This window comes from Typopeltis vanoorti, chromosome 8, assembly GCF_054136105.1.
Source record: "Typopeltis vanoorti isolate ZY-2024b chromosome 8, IOZ_Tvanoo_1.0, whole genome shotgun sequence".
Taxonomy (NCBI): domain Eukaryota; kingdom Metazoa; phylum Arthropoda; class Arachnida; order Uropygi; family Thelyphonidae; genus Typopeltis; species Typopeltis vanoorti.
Window position 1 is genome coordinate 61,831,993 of NC_143556.1, and position 22,220 is coordinate 61,854,212.

The following is a 22,220-nucleotide window of genomic DNA, read 5'->3' on the forward strand; positions in this document are numbered from 1 at the left end:
ATTGTTAGGCTGAGAACTTTTTAGACCACCCTTGTACTTCCCAATATTTTCCATTCCAGTTATCTTTATCTCTCTAATTCTATGATTTTTAATTCTATTCCATTTTGTTATATGGAGCATTCTTCTCTCCAAGGCTTTTTTTCCTCTCTTTTTTTTTCTTCTCTCTTTAGCCACATGCAATCTTTGTTTGTTTGTTTTTTTTTGTCTTTGTCATGTCTCACTTCCACAGATAAACACCAGAATAATATACACACACACATAAAATAACTTATTTTTGAATTGCTCTGTCACATTTGTTGGAAAACCAAGGCCTGGATAAGGATATGGGATTTTGAGCGAAATGTGGAATAAAGGCACTCACTGCAGTTATTATCAAGTTATAACATGATGATAACTTCAATTTCAGTTATTAGATTAGATCAGTTGATCTAACATCAATTATGAGATTAGAGCAAGTGCTTGGATTAGGGGAACAGAAATAACAAATCAGAATTTGAAAAAGATGCACAGAAATCTAAAGGTCATCCTAACTGGTGGCACTGTAGTGTCATAGGATGCAAGGCAAGACTAGCTGTGAGGAGGAGACAATCTATGAAAAATAAAGATGGGAAAAGGTTGTGGTCAGATTTGCTAATAGGAGATCTACTGTTAACAGTGTATATAGAGGGAGATGGTTAAGAAAGGTCCTGCAAGTTGGGAAAATGATGGGCTTATCTGACATTTTGTTATGCAGGTTAACAATTTGTGTTAGATCACTACAGACAGCAAATAATTCAGCTTCTCTTCCAGCTTTGACTCTGACGTTAGAAAAGAGCAAGCAGCTGGAAATGTGTACATTGAAATTTCCAAGCAAATGAAGGCAACAAAATGAGAAACAAGAGCTCATATAAAGGAGATTTTCAGGACTGATAATTTTTGACATGGGGTATCAGACCTGACCAAGTGCATTTTTCTATCCTTCTTAAAGAAGGTATCATGCATGATATACTGTGAAAAGTATGTGCTGTTCTTGCAGAGGATTCCAGTTGAAGTTTAGTGATGAACAACAAATTGGGTTTAGATATCAGTGAGTGGTGTGGTGCACATAACTGATGTTGGTATTAAGCCGACAGGTGATAAAGTTTATGTGAAGATTTTATTTTAATGTGAAGTTTTGTTGAATTTCTTGGATATTTGTTTCTCAATTTTCCTGTGCAATTTTAATATTTTTTGAAAATTTTTTGTTACTTTTTGTGAGATACTTTTAACTGCAAAAATGCAGTTAAAATTTTTATGCTAAAATTATTTTATGCTAAAGACAGTATAAAATTTTTTATGCTGTCTTTCATGTTAAAATGTTGGGAAAATTTATAGTGTAGGATCATGCAATAGCAATGAAGGACTTGTGGACATGACTCTGAAAAGAGGAAGAGTCCAAACCCCAATCCAATTGCAGCCTCAACAATGTTCCACGTGAGTTCCTATACTCTCTCTCTCTCTCTCTCCAGGCACAAACTGGCAGAGTAAAAAGTAGTAGAATGGGGTGTTTAAAGATCAAAGCTATATAACTGAGAGGAGACCTCCACATAGCCTTCAAAGGAATGCAGAGAACCGGCCAGAACTTCTGACCTAATGTCCAATCCTCACCTTCTCGTGGTGCACCCTGTTAGGGTATCTACCTGGATACTGAACAGACGGGGATGGGTTGGCAATTTAGGATTTAGCCGACCAAATTGTATTCTTATTGGCTTAAACCAAAATTTTAAATGATGGTACAATATGACAGAATTTCATGCCGGCTGAGGTGCTGCCCAGTTAAACAAGGCCCCCATTGTATTCACCAGGGAACCAGAGCAGACAGCAAAAAGTCAGCTACTGGAACAAATCCTAAAACTTACCCCAACTCAACATTACCACAGTTCAAGATAAGTACCAGATCGACATAATAGGGGTGACTGAAACAAAAAAGACAAAAACTGGTGAGATCTTTCTGAGCAATAAATACAAAATGTTATATTCAAGCAATGAAAATCAAGGAAAAGGAGTAGCCATTGTATCCAACACTAAATATGAGGCTAATCTTCTTGAATGGCAGGCAGTCTAAAGTAGAGCGATGTCAGCAAATATCAGAATAGGGAACTGGACAATGAAACTTATTTGTGCCTATGGTCCCCACAAAAGGTACTACTAAGGTAGAAGTGAAGGCATTTTTTGAGACTTTAGAGAAAGCAACTGACACAATGAAAAAGGAAAAGGTGGTCCTTGTTGGGGACCTAAATAGCAGACTAGGAAATGATTATCAAACATACAAAAATATTTGGGGAAAATTTGGAGAAAAGAGCAAAGCTAATAATAATGGTAAATATCTATTTGATTTCTGCCCAGGACATGGGCTGGTTATTACTAACACAATGTTCCAACATAAAAATGTGCACAAATTCACATGGAGAGAAGAGGCAAGGAATAAGAAAAGTCTCATTGACTATGTTATTGTTGATAGTGATGTTTTCCCACTAGTGCAGGACACCAGAGTGTACACAGGATTTGAAATTGGAAGTGATCACCATTTAGTCTTGAGCAGGATAAAATTGAATTTCATATTGAAAAGAAGAACATATAAGTAAGTTTTAAAGAGAATAAAAGTTGAGCAACTCTCAGATGTGAACTGTAGACTAAAATACACAAACATTTTTGAAGAAAAAATGAAAGAGTTTTAGAGCAGGAACCAAACTTTGGAGATTCAGTGGCAAGCCCTGAAAAAAACACTGATTGATTCAGCTAGAAGGCATGTGGTGAGGTTGTGTGCAAGGATAGAAAAATTAGAACTCCCTGGTGGACACAGGAAGTTAAAGAGGCAGTGAAGGAAAAGAAGAAAGCATATAAAAAGTTCCTGGCAAATAAATCAGCTTGTGCTCTTACAGAATACAAAGACAAATGTAAGAAAGCTAAACAAAAGTTATGGGAGGAATTTGGCAAGAACATAGAAAATAATTATCAAGAAGGTGGCAAGATATTCTGGAGGTTGTTGAAGAAGCTCAGAAATGGAGAAAAGAGTGCTATAAAAGGAATTAGAGATGATAAAGTTGACATGAAAACAGGAGAAAAAGATATCCTTAAAGTATGGAGTAATTACATAATTACTAAATGAAACAAGCAGTGATGACAAGTGGTAAAAAAACACTGACCAGGCATGCAATCAGGAATAACATATCCATACCTGAAGTAGAAAAACCCATCAAAAGCCTGAAATGTGGAAAGGCAGCAAGAGTAGATGATATTCAGAATGCTCAAGTATGGAGGTATAAAATCGTACAGTGGCTGCACTGCATAGTTGAGTAGGCCTGGACAGAGGGACGAATTCCAGATGATTGTGGTAGAGCTCTCATAGTACTCATATATAAAAAGGAAAATAAAATTGAATATGAGAATTACAGAGACATTTCATTACTGAGTATTCCTGGTAAGATATATGCAAGTAACTTGAGAAATGGTTGAGAGGGATTGTGGAAGAAAAGCTTGGTGAAGAACAAGCTGGATTCAGGCCAAAAAGAGGCTCTCAGGATCATATTTTCACTTTACGACAGATAATTGAGAAATCATGGGAATATAACAAAGATCTGTATTTAAGTTTTGTAGATCTGGAAAAGGCATATGACAAGGTGCCAAGAGAGAAGTCATTCCAAATGCTACAGTTGTATGGTGTTAATGGGGCATTATATCAAGCAATACTTAGTCTTTATTTGAGTTGTAATGCAGCAGTTAGAATTGAAGGAAGTACAGGAAGATGGTTTAATGTTAAATCTGGTGTCAGACAAGGATGTACATCTTATTCATTATCTATATGGATCACATTATGAAGGAAAGTGGTACTAAACCTGATATATCAAAATTGGAGGTTAATCTCAGCTCTTTGCTTTATGCTGATGATGTTATACTTCTAAATAAATCTGCTACAAGTCTGCAAGATTCCTTGACTAAATTGAATAACTGTTGTAATAGATATGGTATGAAGGTCAGCATTAAAAGACAAAGACATTGAAAATAGGCAGAAACATTGCAAATATCAACTGCATTGTGAATGGAGAACTTACAAAACAAGTAAAACATTTCAGCTACTTAGGCACGATTTTTAGTGAAGATGGTAAGTTAAATATGGAAATAGACAACAGAATCAACAAAGCTAATATGGTAGGAAGTCAACTCAATAAATTTATATGGAATAAGAGAGAAATTAGCCAAAACATTAAATTAGCTGTATACAAGACAGTGTTTAAACCAATTTTAACTTATGGATCTGATGGGTTAGAAGTAAAACACTTGATCAAAGACTAGAGACCACAGATATGAGAGTCCTGAGAAAGATTAGAGGCATGAACAGATGACATCAATGGCAATATCATATTAAAAACAATGATATTAAGAAAGAACTTGATATTGTCAGCATCCAGGAATGCATTAACTCTGCTAATGCATTCCTGGATGCTGAAAATATCAAATGTGGTCAACTTAAGCAGAATGGGAGAGAAAAGATTAGCAAAACAAGTGTTCTCTGCCAGGTTGGTAGGAAAAAGACCCAGAGGAAGACCAAGATATAGGTGGATTGATACAGTAAAAAAGTGCCTTAGAAGACAGAAATATAAGACCTGATAATATTGGAGTCTTGACATTTAACAGACTGATTTGGAGGAAAATTGTAGATAAGAAGTTAGTAATGATGTAACTTTTTCATGTAGTACTATCATATCCTATACACCTCTTTAGAAGGGAAGCCTTCTAAAGTGTTACCAACAGATTTGATTCCATGAACTACATGACAGCCAACCAGTGGAAACCAGTTTACTGATGTAATCTTAAATGAAGGAGGTGCTAGCTGCACAAACCTTGCTGCAACATTAAGATTCCCAATCACTGGAATTAGGGGACTCAACCCAAACCATGAAAAACAGCCCCAGACCATGATGCCTCCTCCACCAATCTTCACTTTGCACAACACATCCAGGCAGTATCTTTCTCGATATTTGCCAAACTGAGACTCATTCATTGGACTGCCAGATTGTGAACATTATTCCAGAAAATGTGTCTCTACTGCTCCAAAGTCCAATGGCAGCAAGCTTTAAACTACTCCACCTGATGCTTGGTCATCAGCCTTTGCTGATATTAGGCCTGTGTGCAGCAATGAAAACCTGTGTTCTTCAGCTCCCAATGTACACTTCTGGTGTTGTTTGCAAGAGGGGAATTTGGAACTCAGTAGTGAGTATTTCAGCTGATGAAATGTGATTTTTTGCACCATGAACTTCAGCACTCCCACTCTAGATTTTATGTGGCCTACCATATTGTGATTGTACTCCTGCTGTTGCTGCTCCTGGGCATTTCCGCTTCATGATAATATCACAACAGTTGATTGGGATAGATGCAGCAGACCATAAATTTCCCTACTTGAGTTGTTGCAAAAGTGACATCCTGTGACAGTGCCACGTCAAAAGTCAATGAATGCTTCACTATGACTCATTTTACTGTTAATATTTATCTATAAAGACTGTAAGACCATGTTCGTTTATATCCATATGAGCCATGGCCCTGATGTATCAGCCATATCCACTACTAAGAAGGGATGTCCAGAAATAACTATCACATGCAGCACATAAAGGAGGGCATGCAAAGATCGAGAGTTCTAGATCTGATCATTTCATCAGAGGATGTAATTGTGAGAGGGGTTTCAAAGTTTCTTCCAGTTGGTGAGAGTGATCATGAAGTGATCACCTGTGTTGTGGCTAGTCATATACAGACTTTTCTGAGGAAAGGATATATGCAGAATTATAAGGCTGGTGATTATGACAGAGTTAGGAGACAGCTTGGAGCTATAACATGGAACGAGGAGTTCAGCTCTAAGGACTGATAAAGAAATATATAACATATGCATGAGAACTGATAAAGAAATATATAACAGCATCAATGTCTGAATGTATTCCGAAGGTCAAAAATAAGGTAGGTGTAAAATGGATGAATGTGGAGCTTAAGCATGAAATCTGGAAAAAGAAAGTACTTTGGAGGAAGTACAAGATGAATAATGGTAATAATCATTTACATGAAGGGTATAAAGAACAAGCTAGGATAGTGACTCAGTTAGTAAGGAAAACAAAAGTAGAGTATGAGTAGAAATTGGCAAATCAGGCAAAGAAAAATCCTAGAGAGTTTTTTTTAGATATGCGGCAAGTAGAAGGAAGAATGATCATGGTAAGATGATGTTAATGAATGAAAGTGGTAGAACAGTAACTGCTGCAGGACATTGTTAAGGTAATCAGTGATCAATTTATAAGGGTGTTTCATTCTGATCAGGGTGGATTCATGAGGAACTTAAGGACATAGGAGAAGATGGCTTAATTGTAAGCGAGCAGGAGGTGTTTGAGGAAATAAATAAACTTGATGTCAATAAGGAGATATTATTTGATGACATATCACCACACATCTTAAGGGAATGTTCCAGAGAATTGCCAGTAGCATTGGCATGCCTGTTTAATAAAAGTCTTGCAACAGAACAGATTCCAAGGGAGTGGAAGGAGGGTAAAATTGTTACACTGCATAAAGGTGGTGATAAGGTTGTAGTTTCAAATTATAGGTCGGTCTGTATATCTGGAGTTGTGAAGTATTGGAGAGATTGATGAGAGGTAGGATACAGAAATGGGTTGATAACAGTAGCATTCTCTGTGGTTATCAGCATGGATTTGTTAAAGGGAAGATCATGTTTCACTAACTTACTTATGTACTATAACAAAGTGACATACCTTGGACAGAGAGATGCATATATATTGGTGTATGTACTTGGATTTTGCAAAGGCTTTTGATAGATTGCAATACGACAAGCTCTTAAATAAACTGAAAGAGATGGGATTGGATAACAGACTTCTGAATTGGATTAGTAACTGGCTGTCAGATAGGTATCAGTAAGTTGTATGTGGAGGTATGGTATCCTGAAAGAGAAAGGTCACTAGTGGTGTGCCACAGGGGTCATTTTGGGATTATTGTTGTTCAATTTGTATGTTAATGAGATTGGAATGGGTTTAGGTAGTAAACATGCAGCAGTTTGCTGATGATGCAAACTGGGGAGAGCAATTCAAAGTCAAGAGGATGTTATGGCCTTACAGGAGGACTTGAATAGATTGTATGAATGGGCAGGTAAGTGAAACTATCAGTTCAATGTTGAAAAGTGTAAGGTTTTGAGATTTGGTAAGCAACGATAGGATGCAAGTATAAACTTGGTGGGAAAACTTGAAAGGAAGTAGAACAGATGAGAGATCTAGAAGTGATTGTGGACAAGGAGCTGGACTTCAGTGGCCACATTGCATAAGTTGTAAAGATGTCACATCAGATAATTGCAATGATGCAGAGAACCCTAACATGCAGAAATAGAGAAGTTCTGATGTCATTGTATAATCCATACAAGGCCTTGATCAGGCCTCATATGATTAGGATTATTGTGCACAGATTTAGTCACTGAGTTTTCATAGTGATGAGGATATGTTGGAAGGGGTCCAGAGAAGATTTACAAAGGTGGTCAGTGGTCTTTGGAATGTGCAGTACAAATAAGATTGAGAGAATGTAAGTTGCAGAGCCTGTAAATAGGAGGAAGTGTGGGGGGGGGATATGATTGAGCATATAAGCTAGTTAGGGGTTGACATGGAAAAAATTTTTCGTGGAATGGTAGAGGGTGGTCGAACAAGAGGCCATCACGAAACTATATAAGGAGGGTGTGAGCAGAGGAGTGAGGTGCAGGTTCTGTGCATGGTTGATGAGTGGAATGCATTGCCTGAGTGTGTTGTGAATGTAGACACATTGAATCAGTTTAAAGCACGGTTGGATGAGCACTGTGTGCTGAGGTGTACCTTCCATGATGAATCACTGACTCCATGGAGGTCAGATGTTAATAATAATGATATGTTTGATCAGATAGTGTTTTTTCATGTTTTTTTAATATTAATTTAAAAAATGTTTCTTTTGGTTTTTTTACAATTTACTTATTTCTGAGACTAAGATAAGTGAATAACTAAATCAATTTTGTTAAGCCTTCTCACCCCATCTTCCCTTTCATGTTAGGCTTAAGGGCCTATCACAGCTTGTCTCAGAACTTTTTTTTTTTAAAAAAAAAAAAAGAAGGAAAAATACTAGAAAGAAAAATACTTAATATCTGAATTGCAACTAAGATTCATACCTCTTGGTATAAATCTCAGTTGTAATTACAAAATTTGGATCTGATCATTAATGATAACCATTAATTATTTATACTTTTTTTTTATAACAAGCTAAGACTATTTCCGACTACAGAGGGAATTTCACAAACTACTTTTTTGTTATCAACCATATATGATGGTTAATAATAGAATGTACTATGTATCACTTTCTGTGCTTTAAATGATGTGTAAATACTCATCGTTGGCATTAAAAAAAAGCACATAAGTAAAAATAAGTATAAACTGATAGAATAGGTACTATTTTAAAAGGTGGGACTGAGCATACACTAATACATTTAATTAAAGAAGGACAAGATATTCTTACCCATTCGAATATGCTCACAGCCATGATATACTATCCATTCATATACTTCATCCATTACAGCAATAACATCATGCTTTTTGCATAAAGTTGCAATGTATTCTAGTTCTGATCTTGTAAAAACCTAAAAAAAAAAATAGAGATATTCAAAAATAAATAAAAGAGAAAGTTCTACAACAAGGTCAAATAGATTGCATATCTAATTATAAGAATACGCTAGGTGATAATTTATTATGTCTATACACAAATACCAGGAGCATTAGAAACAAAGAGGTTGATTTTGTTGCTTTATTGAATATGATGTGGCCTAAGATCGTTGGCATTAGTGAAACCTGGCTATCATAATCGTGGTAAGTGGGATCGAGTGTAATGGGTATACTATTTTTAGGAATAACCAACTAACAGCTTCAGAAACATACCAGTAATTTATACTCAATTACAGTTCAACATACTCTGCTTTGAAGAACTGAGTCTAGCTCTGAATACTACAAAGAGCCAGCAAGTATAACTTCAGTACAGGAACAGACTGACATTTGGGTGGGACAGCAGGCAAAAATATCTTTATCAGTATTAACAGAAAGTTAATCCAATGACATGTATCTGCAATTGCAGTGGCCCATCCATATACTGAAGTTATTAAAAAAACAGCAAACCCCTTTTTATTCCCATATAGGGAGTAGGCAAGGCCGTTTTAGCCCTATCTAACTTTTGGAGACTGAGTGGGCAGTTCAATCTCCACTGGTAGCCAATCAGAGATAGTTGACCCAAGGTTATCACTAATTAAGCAGCCCACAGTGAAGATACAGCTCAACAAGTGCCACCATCTCTTGGTCCCTAATTCCTAATGCAATATTTTTAATGTCTGAAATAGTGTGGGTTCTACAGTCGATTTTCTTGAGTTTACGGAATGAAAAACCTGAGTTTCCAGGAGTAAAAACCTGCTTGCCTGTGCCAGAGATCGACTAACTCAGGAACCGGTCGAAAAAAGGCTTAGTAAAAGTTTCTCTATTCAGCGACTAGACTTGAACTCAAAGTCTATCTTCAGGCGGTTTAGCGCTGAGGAGTGTAAACACCACTTCCACCGAGCCACACAGGCTGTTGTATTGAAGTTAATGAAACTTCAATAGTAATGGGCCTGTGACATGGAGATATCTATTGGTGGGTGTGAGTGAGTTTGACATCTAAGAGCAGAAGAGAGCCATCAATCTCTAATTCTGCAGTAAATTGGATTTCTGGGTGTTGACTGTTAAGATAGTCTAGGAAATTCTTTAAAGACTCAGGTCCATGATTCCAGATTAGGAAGATGTTATCTACATGTATACTCTTGGCAAACATGCCAAGAGTATATATAGATAGTAGTAACTAAAGTAGTAACTTTAGTTACTACTTTAAAGTAAAAACCAGTAGTAGTAACTAAAGTTCTCCAAGATTGAGCTTGTCTCTCTTTGATACAAACAACAAGCATGCTCCTTTTCTTCCATTATTATGAAAATAACAAAACGAGTCTTCTTTACATCTGCTCTACCAATCTCAGTCCACTTCACATGCTCGTTCTAAAGTTAAATTCATTACTTGTTTTCATTGCTAGCAAAATTGTTTTTTTCAAGAAAATGACACTGTCATTTCTTGACTGAACAGCTACCTACCTTTAATACTGGCACCACCATTAAATAGCAGCAATAATATTTGCATAATATATGTTTTTCTTCTTTGGATGATTATTATTTTTCTTAACAGTCTAGTAACTTATTATTGACAGTACTGACATCATTACTGGCAAGGGTTGATCCACGATTAAAGAATAAGAGTTTTCCAACTATTGTCCTTTCTACTGCTAACTTTAAAGTGATAGTAGCTTGTTGCTCAGTGATATTATTATTATACAGGTAACTCTATGGAGTCAAAAAATCATTGTGGGAGATCCATTTATTCACACACTAGCCATCAATTGCACAATACCTATCATACATCTCCTTAAACTCATTCACTGATGAAGCACCCACAACCATTTCTGGCAACCAGTTTCACTTGTTCACCACCCTTCAAGCAAAAAATCTAGTCCTAACACCCTTGGTAACCACACTCTCATATAACTTTTACTAGTGACCCCTTGTTCTCTTCCTTTTTGCCATGTACTGAAAAAAAAAAGTCATCATCATCAAATTCCTGCCATGTACCCTCAAGGGGTGTACAGGACAGTACTACATGAAAAAATTACATCATTACTAACTTCCTATCTACAATTTTCCTCCAAATCAGTCTGTTACTTGTCAAGACTCCAACATTATTAGATCTTATATTTCTATCGTCTAAAGCACTTTGTACCGTATCAATCCACCTATATCTTGGTCTTCCTCTGGGTCGTTTTGCTGCCAACCTGGCAGAGAACACTTGTTTTGCTAATCTTTCCTACGCCCATTCTGTTTAAGTGACCATACCACCTGAGATTAGCTCTGCTAACGCATTCCTGGATGCTGACAATGTCAAGTTCTTTCCTAATATCCTCATTTTTAATATGATATTGTCATTGATGCCATCTGTTCACACCGCTAATCTTTCTCGGGACTCTCATATCTGCGGTCTCTAGTCTTTGGTCAAGTGTTTTACTTCTGACCCAGCTCTCAGATCCATAAGTTAAAATTGGTTTGAACACAGTCTTGTATACAGCTAATTTAGTGTTCAGACTAATTTCTTTCTTATTCCATATGAATTTATTCATTTGACTTCCCACCATACCAGCTTTGCTGATTCTGTTGTCTATTTCTATATTTAGTTTACCATCTTCAGTAAAAATTGTGCCTAAGTAGCTGAAATGTTTTACTTGTTCCACAGGTTCTCCATTCACAACACAGTTGACATTTTCAATGATTCTGCCTATTTTCATTGTCTTTGTCTTTTTATTGCTGACCTTCATATCATATCTATTACAACAGCTATTCAATTTAGTCAGAGAATCTTGCAGACTTGTAGCGGATTTATTTAGAAGTATAACATCATCCGCATAAAGCAAAGAGCTGACATTAACATCTCCAATTTTGATATCAGGTTTAATACCACATTCCTTCATAATGTGATCCATATAGATAATGAATAACAGAGGGGATAATGTACATCCTTGTCTCACACCAGATTTAACATTAAACCATCTTCCTGTACTTCCTTCAATTCTAACTGCTGACTCACAACTCAAATAAAGACTAAGTATTGCTTGATATAATGCCCCATTGACACCATATAACTGCAGCGTATTGAATAGCTTCTCTCTTGGCACCTTGTCATATGCCTTTTCCAAATCGACAAAACTTAAATACAGATCTTTGTTATATTCCCATGCTTTCTCGACTATTTGTCGTAAAGTGAAGATCTGATCCTGACAGCCTCTATTTGGCCTGAATCCAGCTTGTTCTTTACCAAGCTTTTCTTCCACAATTCTTCTCAACCGTTTCTCAAGTATACTTGCATAGATCTTGCCAGGAACACTCAGTAGGGAAATACCTCTGTAATTCTCACATTCAGTTTTATTTCCCTTTTTATATATGGGTACTATGAGAGCTCTACTCCAATCATCGGGAATTCGTCCCTCTGTCCAGGCTTTCTGAACTATGCAGTGCAGCCACTGTAAGACTCTTATACCACCATACTTCAGCATTTCTGGTCGAATATCATCTACTCCTGCTGCCTTTCCACATTTCAAGCCTTTGATGGCTTTTTCTACTTCAAGTATGGATATGTATTCCTGACTGCATGCCTGGTCAGTGTTTTTTATCACTGTGCTGTCATCACTGCTTGTTTCATTTAGCAGTTTTTCAAAGTAATTACTCCATACTTCAAGGATATCTTTTTCTCCTGTTTTCATTTCACCTTTATCATCTCTAATTCCTTTTACAGCACTCTTTCCTCCATTCCTAAGCTTCTTCAACAACCTCCAGAATATCTTGCCACCTTCTTGATATTTGTTTTGTATGTTCTTGCCAAAGTCCTCCCATGACTTTTGTTTAGCTAGTTTTACACACTGTTTAGCTTTCTTACATTTGTCTCTGTATTCTGTAAGAGTAAAAGCTGACTTATTTGCCAGGAACTTTTGATATGCTTTCTTCTTTTCCTTCACTGCCTCTTTAACTTCCTGTGTCCACCAGGGAGTTCTGATTTTTTTTTATTAGTCTTTAGCATCAATTTTATAAAATCCTCTTAATAACTTAAATGCTTCTATCATTTCTCCTCTTTTTCATCTATCAGCTAATTTTTAAAGAACTGGATTGTCAATCTATTCTCACAAGGAGCATTCCACAGACCTGCCACAATTTTTGTCCCTCGCTTCTGGATTCTCTCCACAACTTGACTACCACGGAATCCAGGAGTCCAGAGCTGTGCACAGCACTCCAGATGTGGCTTTATTAAAGCCTGATGGTCTATACCAGGGGTGGCCAACCTTTTACGTTCCATGCACCAATTTTTTCACATAAAAGTTCAGATGTGCCATATAACTTTTGTAACCTTAAAAACTGCCAGTTAAAATATGTTAATATAGACAAGATATATTGAGGCACACGAGTATTAATTGTAAACCGACTGACAAAAAACTGTGATGCACCACTGTTGCTAACACTTAGCACCGCTGTTGCTAACACAAGATCAAACAAATTAATGTGCAAAAGATGTGCATGAAACAATAAAAATCGCTAAAAATAATTAGTAAATTTTAGCTTTTTTTCTACAAACCAGTTTTGGATTAATACTTTTTTGCAAAATTAAAAATATAACTCAAGTAATTGAAAAACAGAAAAGAAAAGTAAACGAAATCGTAGTTGTAGTAGGTACGAATGATTTAGCTGGCGATAAGTTCAGTATGAGAGAGGACATGAAAGGGTTGCTGGAAGAAGCGAGAGTGAAGAGTGAGAAAGTCAAAATCGTTAGCATTTTACCTCACTATGATAAAAATGAATTAAAAAGAAGGGCTATGATGGCAAATGATTCGAAGCATAGGCTATGTAGAAGGAATGGATATGAGATTTTGGATGTGTGGAGTGAGTTTGAGGGAAGATTGGATTTGTATAAGAGGGATGGCCTACACCTGAATGTGTTTGGTATCAGGAGTCTGGAAAACTAATAACTGGTATGAGACCTAACACAGAGAGTCAGGGAAACTAAATTATAAAGGGAGGAATGGTGTGAATGTGAGTGTAAGAGCAACAATGGTATATAACTGTGTTAATGACGGGAATGGGCTTTGTCATGGAAATGTTGACGAGGTGAGAACGATTTCGGGTTTGTGTTCATCCAGTTCTGACCCATTATATGTGTGCAAAGATGCTACAGGTGTAAGGCATTAGAGAAGAATAGAGATCTGCAAGTTGTTCAACTGTGTCAGGCAGACTGCAAACAAGAGTATACATAAATGCTAGGAGTATCAAAAACAAAGGGTAGAGTTTGTTGTCTTAGTCAATATTTTGCGACCTCAGATTGTAGGAATTAGTGAGACCTGGCTATCAGAATCAGACCTACTAACTGGTATCGAGTGTCATGAGTACAGTATTTTTAGGAAGGATAGAGTGGATAGGAGAGGAGGGAGCATGCTGCTAATGATATCAGATGACTTGAATCCAGTTAGAGTTGAGACCTATGAATGTAGTAATACCACTAACAATATTTCATGTGGCAGTGAGTTTCAAGCCATCTGGTATGAGGTGGAATCTAACAAGACAAATTACATAGTGGAGTGTTGTTACAGACTTGGTGGATTGGTTGCTGGTGATGAAGAAATGCATCACCAAATAGAAAAGATGAGTGCAAAAAGAGTAATTATAATGGGAGACTTTAATTATCCAAATACTGATTGGGTAACAGTAGAATCTCACGAGAAGAATGAAAATGTATTTATTGAGCTGTTGCAGGACAACTTCCTCAAGCATCATGTGACAGAAGGAACTTGAGGTCAAAGAGTGTTAGATTTGATTATAGTATCAGAAGGCGTTTCAGTTAAAGACGTAACTATTCTGCCTCCAGTTGGAGACAGTGATCATGCGGTACTCACTTGGGAAGTGATTAAGTTTATGAATGCTCCATTCAGAAAAGGTTACATGCTGAACTACAAAGCAGGAAATTATGACCAACTGAGGAGTATACTGAGATCAGGGGAATGGGATCGGTTGCTGGATGGAAAGAATATCGACAGTGCATGGGAAGCATTTAAACAATACTTAAATGATGCAATATCATTTAATGTGTCCCAAAAATTCGAAGAACAAATAGAGTAGGAGTCAAATGGATGTGTAATCTTATTAAGCAAGAGATTCGTAAGAAAAGGACGATGTGGAAGGAATACCATTTGCATAAGGATGATGTCCATTATGAATGTTATAAGCAGCAGGCTAGAATAGTCACACCTGTTGTACGGAAAGCAAAGTCTGATCATGAAAAGAAACTGGCTCTGCATGCTAAAGACAACCCACAAGAATTCTATCGATATGCTGCAAGTAAAAGAAAAAATGATATGAAAGAATAACTCTTCTAAATCCAGATGGCGTGAGGGTTACAGATGCAGAGGAGGTTGTTCAGTTAATGAGTGCCCATTTCGTTAAAAGCTATCAACCTGGTGAATGCAACATTAAGCTCACTGTTACCTCTCCACTAGATGAAGAAACACAGGTGTGTGAGGCCAAGGTATTAGAGCTGTTGCACAAACTGAATAAGAATTCAGCAATAGGGACTGATGGAATATCAGCATGTGTGCTAAAAGAGTGTTCAGCTGAACTGGCCATTCCTTCGACCAGGATGTTTAATATGAGTCTCAGAACAGGGAAGATTCTGCAGGAATGGAAGGAATGTATGGTAATTCTATTGCACAAGGGTAGTAAAAAGACCAACTATCGACCAATTAGTATCTCAGGAGTAGTGGTAAAGATTTTGGAAAAATTGGTTAGGGCCTGCATTCAGAAATGAGTTGACAGTGAATCTCTACTTTGCAATGAACAACATGGGTTTACTAAGGGAAGGTCATGTTTAGTACCTTGCTCACATTCTATAACAATGTTACCATTGAACTAGACAAGGGGAATGGATACACCATGATACTTTTGGATTTTGCTAAGGTTTTTGACAGAATACAGCATGGCAGACTGCTGAATAAATTGGAGAAAACGGATTTGGGTTATACTATATTAGCATGGATAAGAGGATGGCTAACTGACAGATCAAAAAGTGGTATAGGAGATCTGAGTCTGCAAGGTTTAAGGTAACAAGTGGTCTACCACAAGAATCGGAGCTTGGTCCAGTATTATTCAATTTGTACATTAATGATATTGGGAAGGATTTGACAAGTGACATATAGTTATTTGCTGATGATGCAAAGATAGGTAGGGTAATCAGGAATGCTGCTGATATGCAGTCTTTGCAGAATGATTTGAATAGGCTGGAATTGTGGGCATGGGAACATAGGTGTCAGTTCAATGTTCAGTAAATGTAAAGTCATTCACTTCGGAATGATTAGATATCCAATGTCGTATTATATTGGTGGGATTAGGCTAGAAGAAACTGATAAGGCTAGAGATCTTGGAGTGTTAATAGATAGGAAGTTGAAGTTTAGGCCATGTGGCAAAGATTGCAAATACAACTCAAAAGATAATTGCAAAGCTGAAATGAACGTTCACATGTAAAGATAAGGATGTTATTTTGCTTCATTACGAGGCCTTGATAAGACCTCACTTGAACTATTGTGTGCAGATCTGGTCTCCTGGTTTCCGTTGTGATTCTGATATATATTGGAGAGAGTACAAAGGAGAGTGTTAAAAATGATATCAGGATTGTGGAATACCGATTATGAAGACAGATTGAGAATTTGTAGACTGCAGACACTAGCAAATAAGAGATAGAGGGGTGACATGATTGAGACTTACAAACTTCTGAAAGGATCATGCAGGATTTCAATTGATAGAATTTTTCAATTTATGGAGGGTGGCAAAAGGACGAGAGAGCATCTTTGGAAGCTGAGAATGAAAGCCACCAATGAGGGCTAGAATTTTCTCTCAGAGGGTGGTGCGTGATTGGAATGAATTGCTATTGGATGTTGTGAGTGCAAGCAGTGTGAATGAATTCAAGAATAAGTATAAAACTGGTGTATGTAGTATGTGACCTCCCTCGATGAATCTCTGACTCCCTAGAGGTCTCTCTTTTTTATTATTATCATTGGGATCCAAAATGCACCACTTCTAATCATCCAATGCACCACTTTTGGCACATGGTAATGATAGCCTACACTATCATTATTTATTCTATCCTAAACAGGAATGATGGTCCTAGGATCTTCAATACTAGCATTTAGTCCTTTGATAGAGGTTTCAGGCAGAATAAACTGATTCCATTTCAGCTTTTCAAGAATTTTAATTATCATTAGATTAGCAACATTACTTCCAATACCTCATTCAGTCCTCAAGACACATTCAAATTTCCAAAACTTTATTTACTTCCATAAGTTGAATACTTACAAGACTCCATGCAAAACATTTAAGCCACACTAAAAATAAAAAATAATAAAAAAAAAAAAAAACAGACAAATTCAAGTACCTATGAGTGCTTCGCATAATAGCCTTGTCCAGAGAAGGCTTTTACAAAGCCCCATGTTCGTGGTGGGACTCAAACCAATGACCAGTTGGTTGGAGGGCAACGGTTATGCTATTCACTCAGCCAACCATACTGGCACTCCCGTACTCAGCATTCACCCCAAGTGTTTGGAATATTAGTGCTAATTCATACCTAAAAAAAACCTTCAGGCAACCCTCTAATTTCCAAGTAATTCCCACTGAAATTTGTGATACACTTCACTCTCTTCCACTAAATTCACAGTAAGTAAATTTTGAAACATGCCATTTTGTCATGACAACTTCAATGCAGATGCAAAAACAAATTAATACCTTTTCATAACAGTGCTTCACAGTACAAACATCATCAGAAGACAAAATAAACAATTTATTGAGCTTACTAATATTTTGCTAGATTTCTAACATCTTACAGCATCTTTAGAGCAGCAAAAATTACCATGGTAAAACACCAGCACTCAATTAGATTGTTGTAGGAACACTTCAAACTGTAACTGAAAAGGAACTAATGTCCTATTGTAAAATCTCAAATAAAATTCTTATTTAATATGTTCGCTTTTACAAGTTTTGTTTGGTGAGTAATTATTATTATTAGTTTAACAATAATAATTTTTATTATTATTAAATTAACAGAAATGTATTTTAGAAATACATTTCTGTTAAGTTATCGAGTATGGTAATTATGTACTCTGTATTATTCAAACTATCTTGTGACATAAGAATCATAATAGCGGCAGTTACGTGTGTGACATGGGGTTTTGCTGTGAATCTTGGAATCAGACATGCACATTGGTTGTGGAAAATTTTGTATAAGAGCTGTCGTTGGTAACACAAGAAAGGGGAAAAATTCAGCAAGACAGTACAAAAGATTGACATGAAAAGTAAGGACATTGTCGCTTGGAAATAAGATGGCAAGAAGAGGAATGCAGGAGAGCAGAGATGGACAAGATAGTTACTCTATCGAGTTAAGTTTAAAGACTGTCGGAGAACCTTTTGAAGTTATTACCTTCCAAAGATATTTCAGCATACAACAAATGTATGCTGAAATAAATGCAAGTGATAAATATTTCTCAGAAGTAATTCACAATCCACTGTGAAAGCTCAGGAAATTGGAAATGCATTTAGACTGCTCAAGTAATATATTCCTGTTTGTTTGTGATATATTCCTATTGTTTGTGAGACATTCTTTTTCCATGTCTAATTCAGTTAGTTGAAAGACAGATACATTAAAACTAGCTATTATATGACTAACAAGGTTACACATGTTGAACTGAATGCTAATTCTATTGATTGAATTATTTTTGTAGCTGTTTCTAAAATTTGGTGGTTACAAAAATGTTTCTTGTGATTACTATCTCTTGTATATAAATTAATGGTTAAAGCAAACATTTTAAAATAAATTATTGAGCTTCATCATTTAGAGAAACATATTGGTACTGAAGTCAAAGCACTATCCCAAACTACGAATCTGGAATAATCTATCCAACTAAAGAGATAAAATTTTAATACATTGTTATTGTGGAGCAAAGGAAAGGCTCACATACACATACTTATTATAGTAATAAAAAATAAAAAAACAAACTCGCACACTTTAATATAATCGTGCAGTTGGTAAGATAAATAAAGTATGTGAGAGTTGAATAATATAATGTAATAAGATAACAAAAAATAATCAGTAAAATAGGGGGGGGTAAGAGAAATAAAGTACTGTAATATTTTAACAAAAAATGGTACAGTTGACAGAATTGGATTAGTTTTGACTTCAACATCTATATGTTGTATCAAAGTATGTCCATCCGATAAATAGAAAATGGATACTGAAAGTGACTATGAAGCTGTTGTGATATGAGTAGGTTAAATGTAATCTAAGAGAATACATATTTTAAAGCAGTTAATCCTAATCTTGTTATTCCTACATTTTCAGGAGATGATAATGAAAATGTTGAATCATATTTTAAACATGCAGAGAAACTCAAAGATATAGGGAAATGGTCTGAATTTCACTTCTTAATTATTCTGAGAAATAAGTTAGTAAGGAAGGCAAAAACTTTCTTGAATACTTCACCTATATTAAGAGATACTATAGATTATAGTACATTTAAGGGTTTGTTAATCTCAGAATTTCCAAAAGTTAGGGATGTAAATCCAAACCTATGGAAGTTACATCAGTGCATTCAAGGTAATAAAGAAAAAATTTTGGAGTATTATAATAGGTTGTTAAATACAGCTCATAAGTTAAGTCTCAGCTGATGAAAAATCACACTTAGAATGGTCAATATTTCATCAGTTTAGAGCAGGTCTAAAAGATAAATTAAAGGAAGTTGCTTACTATAAAAAAATTAAAAATTTAGAAGAATGTTAGAAAGTGGTTATGGAAAGAGAGAAATGATTTAGAGATATATACCAATCCTCGAACCTCAAGCAAGTACAATCTTTTGAACAAAAAAGTTCAAAAAAGTAATGTAACATGTAATAGCTAAAATGAAAATCGAAATCCTAAGTTAATAAAAAAGGAGAGAAATTTTAAGAAAAATTTTAAGGATTCAGACCAAATTATAGATATTAGTGCAGATAATTCTAAAGCAAAATCCATAGAATCTCATGATTTAGAAACCCTTAAAGCCTTTATTAAAGAGGAAATAGAAAGACAGCAAAAACCTATATTTTAGTCGAGAAAGGCTATTTAAAATGTTAGGAGAATTTAAGATAGCTATCAACTCTCCTGGTAAGTGTCAGATAAGTTGTCTAATGATGCTGAATTCTGATTATAAACAAGCAGTGCAGGAAGAGTTTATTCCTAGATGTTATAATTGTAAAAAGTTAGGACACATATCTAAAAACTGTTTTAGTAGGAGTAAGTTTAATTCTAGAAGGAATAAATTTAAAAGTAAGATAAATTCAAATACTGGAATGAAATATGATTCAAATATAGTGTTAGTAAAAACAAATTTACATATAGATATTTCAGCTCAAAATAATAATAAGTTAGTTTTCCAACTGATGCCAATTCCAAAAACAGTCTCTCAGACCTATAAGCAAATTTGTGCAGCAGAGTTGTCTTCTATTTAATCCTGGGTGAAGGAGTATTCAGAAAATGGTCTATTAGTCCTGACTAGCAGACCATGGTACAGATAGTCCTAACTTGTCATACAAATTATCACACGCATAGTTTTATTATTCTTCAAGACAGATGATGACAGAGTTATTAGTTTGTCCAAAGCAGACTAAGATGTAGATGCAAGGAACTATATACACTCCAGGCTCCAGGATGATCTTTTGAACAACAGATCAAGGTTGCTAGTTGGATGTGTAGATCAAAGTGGCATGGAGGTTATATTCATGAAGAACTTTTAGCTATTTTAAGATGCATCCTGGACAGAGGATGGGAACAGTTTTGTTGCAATCCTGTATGTGAGTGTGTGTGGGGGGGGGGGGAACAGGATAGCATACAGTATTTTCTCTATAGGTAGCACGTCAACTGAATTAGAAAAAAAAAAGACTTAAAATGTAAAACAAGAACTAATGCTTAAACTATTTTACTTTTTTTTTGTTTGTAGATTTTGCAGATAAAAAATGAACACATTATAATATATATGGGTTTGTTAAGGGGAGATCATGTTTCACTAACTTACTTATGTATAACAAGGTGACAAATACCTTGGACAGAGGAGATGCATATGAAGTGGCGTACTTGGATTTTGCAAAGGCTTTTGATAGATTGCCACATGACAAGCTCTTAATTAAATTGAAAGAAATGGGATTGAATAACAGACTTCTGTGTTGGATCAGTGACTGGCTGTCAGATAGGTATCAGAAAGTTGTATATGGGGATGCAGTATCTCGAAAGAGAAAGGTCACCAGTGATGTGCCACAGGAGTCAGTTTTGAGGTCACTGTTGTTCAATTTGTATGTTAATGGGTTTAACTAGTGATATCCAGCTGTTTGCAGAATGATGCAAAACTGGGGAGAACAATGCACAGTCAGACTGATGTTAAGCCTTACAAGAAGACTTGAATAGATTGCATGAATGGGCAAGTAAGTGGAACTGTCAGTTCAATGTTGCCAAGTGTAAGGTTTTGAGATTTGGTAAGCCAAGTATACACTTGATGGGGAAACTTTAACAGAAGTAGAGGAGATGTCTAGGTGTGATGGTGGACAAGGACCTGAAATTCAGGGGCCACATTGCACAAGTTGTGAAGACATCACATCGAATAATGGCAATGATGTGGAGAACCCTGACATGCAGAAATAGAGGTTATGATTCCATTGTATAAGGCCTTGATCAGATCTCATATGGATTATTGTACACAGATTTGGTCGCCAGGTTTTCATGGTGACGAGGATATGTTGGAAAGGGTACAGAGAAGATTCACAAAGGCAGTCAGTGATCTTTGGAATGTGGAGTATGAGGACAGATTGAGAGAATGTAAGTTGCAGAGCTTCGTGAATAGGAGGAAGGGGGAAAATATATTGAGACATATAGACTGGTCAGGGGTTGTTATCAGGTAGACATGGAAGAGATTTTTCATAGAATTGGAGAGGGAAGTAGAACAAGGCTGTAGAACAAGAGGCCATTGCTGGAAACTGTATAAGGAAGGTGTGAGCAAAGGAGTGAGAAGCAGGTTCTTTGCATGGAGGATGGTTGATGAGTGGAATGCATTGCCTGAGTGTGTGTGTTGTGGACACATTGAATCAGTTTAAGACGTGGTTGGATGAGCATTGTATGCAATAGTGAGTACCTCCCATGATGCGTCTCTGACTCCATGGAGTTTAATACTTCCTATATTTCGTCCTAGTCACTAGGACATCTACGGGGATTACAAAAACAATTAATGTAACATGCACACACAAATCCTACAATACTAAGCCCAACCACGTGGGTGACACTAAAGTCCTATCTAGGTGGAGTGCTCTCTCAGGGCAGTAATGGCCTGGAATGTAAGGTGGACCTCTGGTGATGAGTGTTTCCCAAATCTTCGGAAGCTTAATGAAACCGTATTTATTAAGATTTGGTTGGTTTCTGAGAGCTGCTGCTGCTTCTAAGAAAAGTCTCTCTTTCTTGAATTTGCTGTGGTGGAGCATGGTGGTTTTCTTCCATGATAC

The 22,220-nt window shown here is 36.2% G+C and overlaps 1 protein-coding gene across 7 annotated transcripts in view; it reads right to left on the bottom strand.

Annotated features, from left to right (window-relative positions):
• LOC150104038 (kynurenine aminotransferase-like) overlaps positions 1–22,220 on the bottom strand; it is a 228,184-nt gene that overhangs the window by 86,123 nt on the left and 119,841 nt on the right. For all 7 annotated transcript variants that reach the window (XM_090396692.1, XM_090396693.1, XM_090396695.1 and 4 more), the window contains one exon: positions 8,530–8,650. In XM_090396692.1, the coding sequence (XP_090252818.1) occupies positions 8,530–8,650 (121 nt within the window). The remainder of the gene's footprint in view (positions 1–8,529; positions 8,651–22,220) is intronic.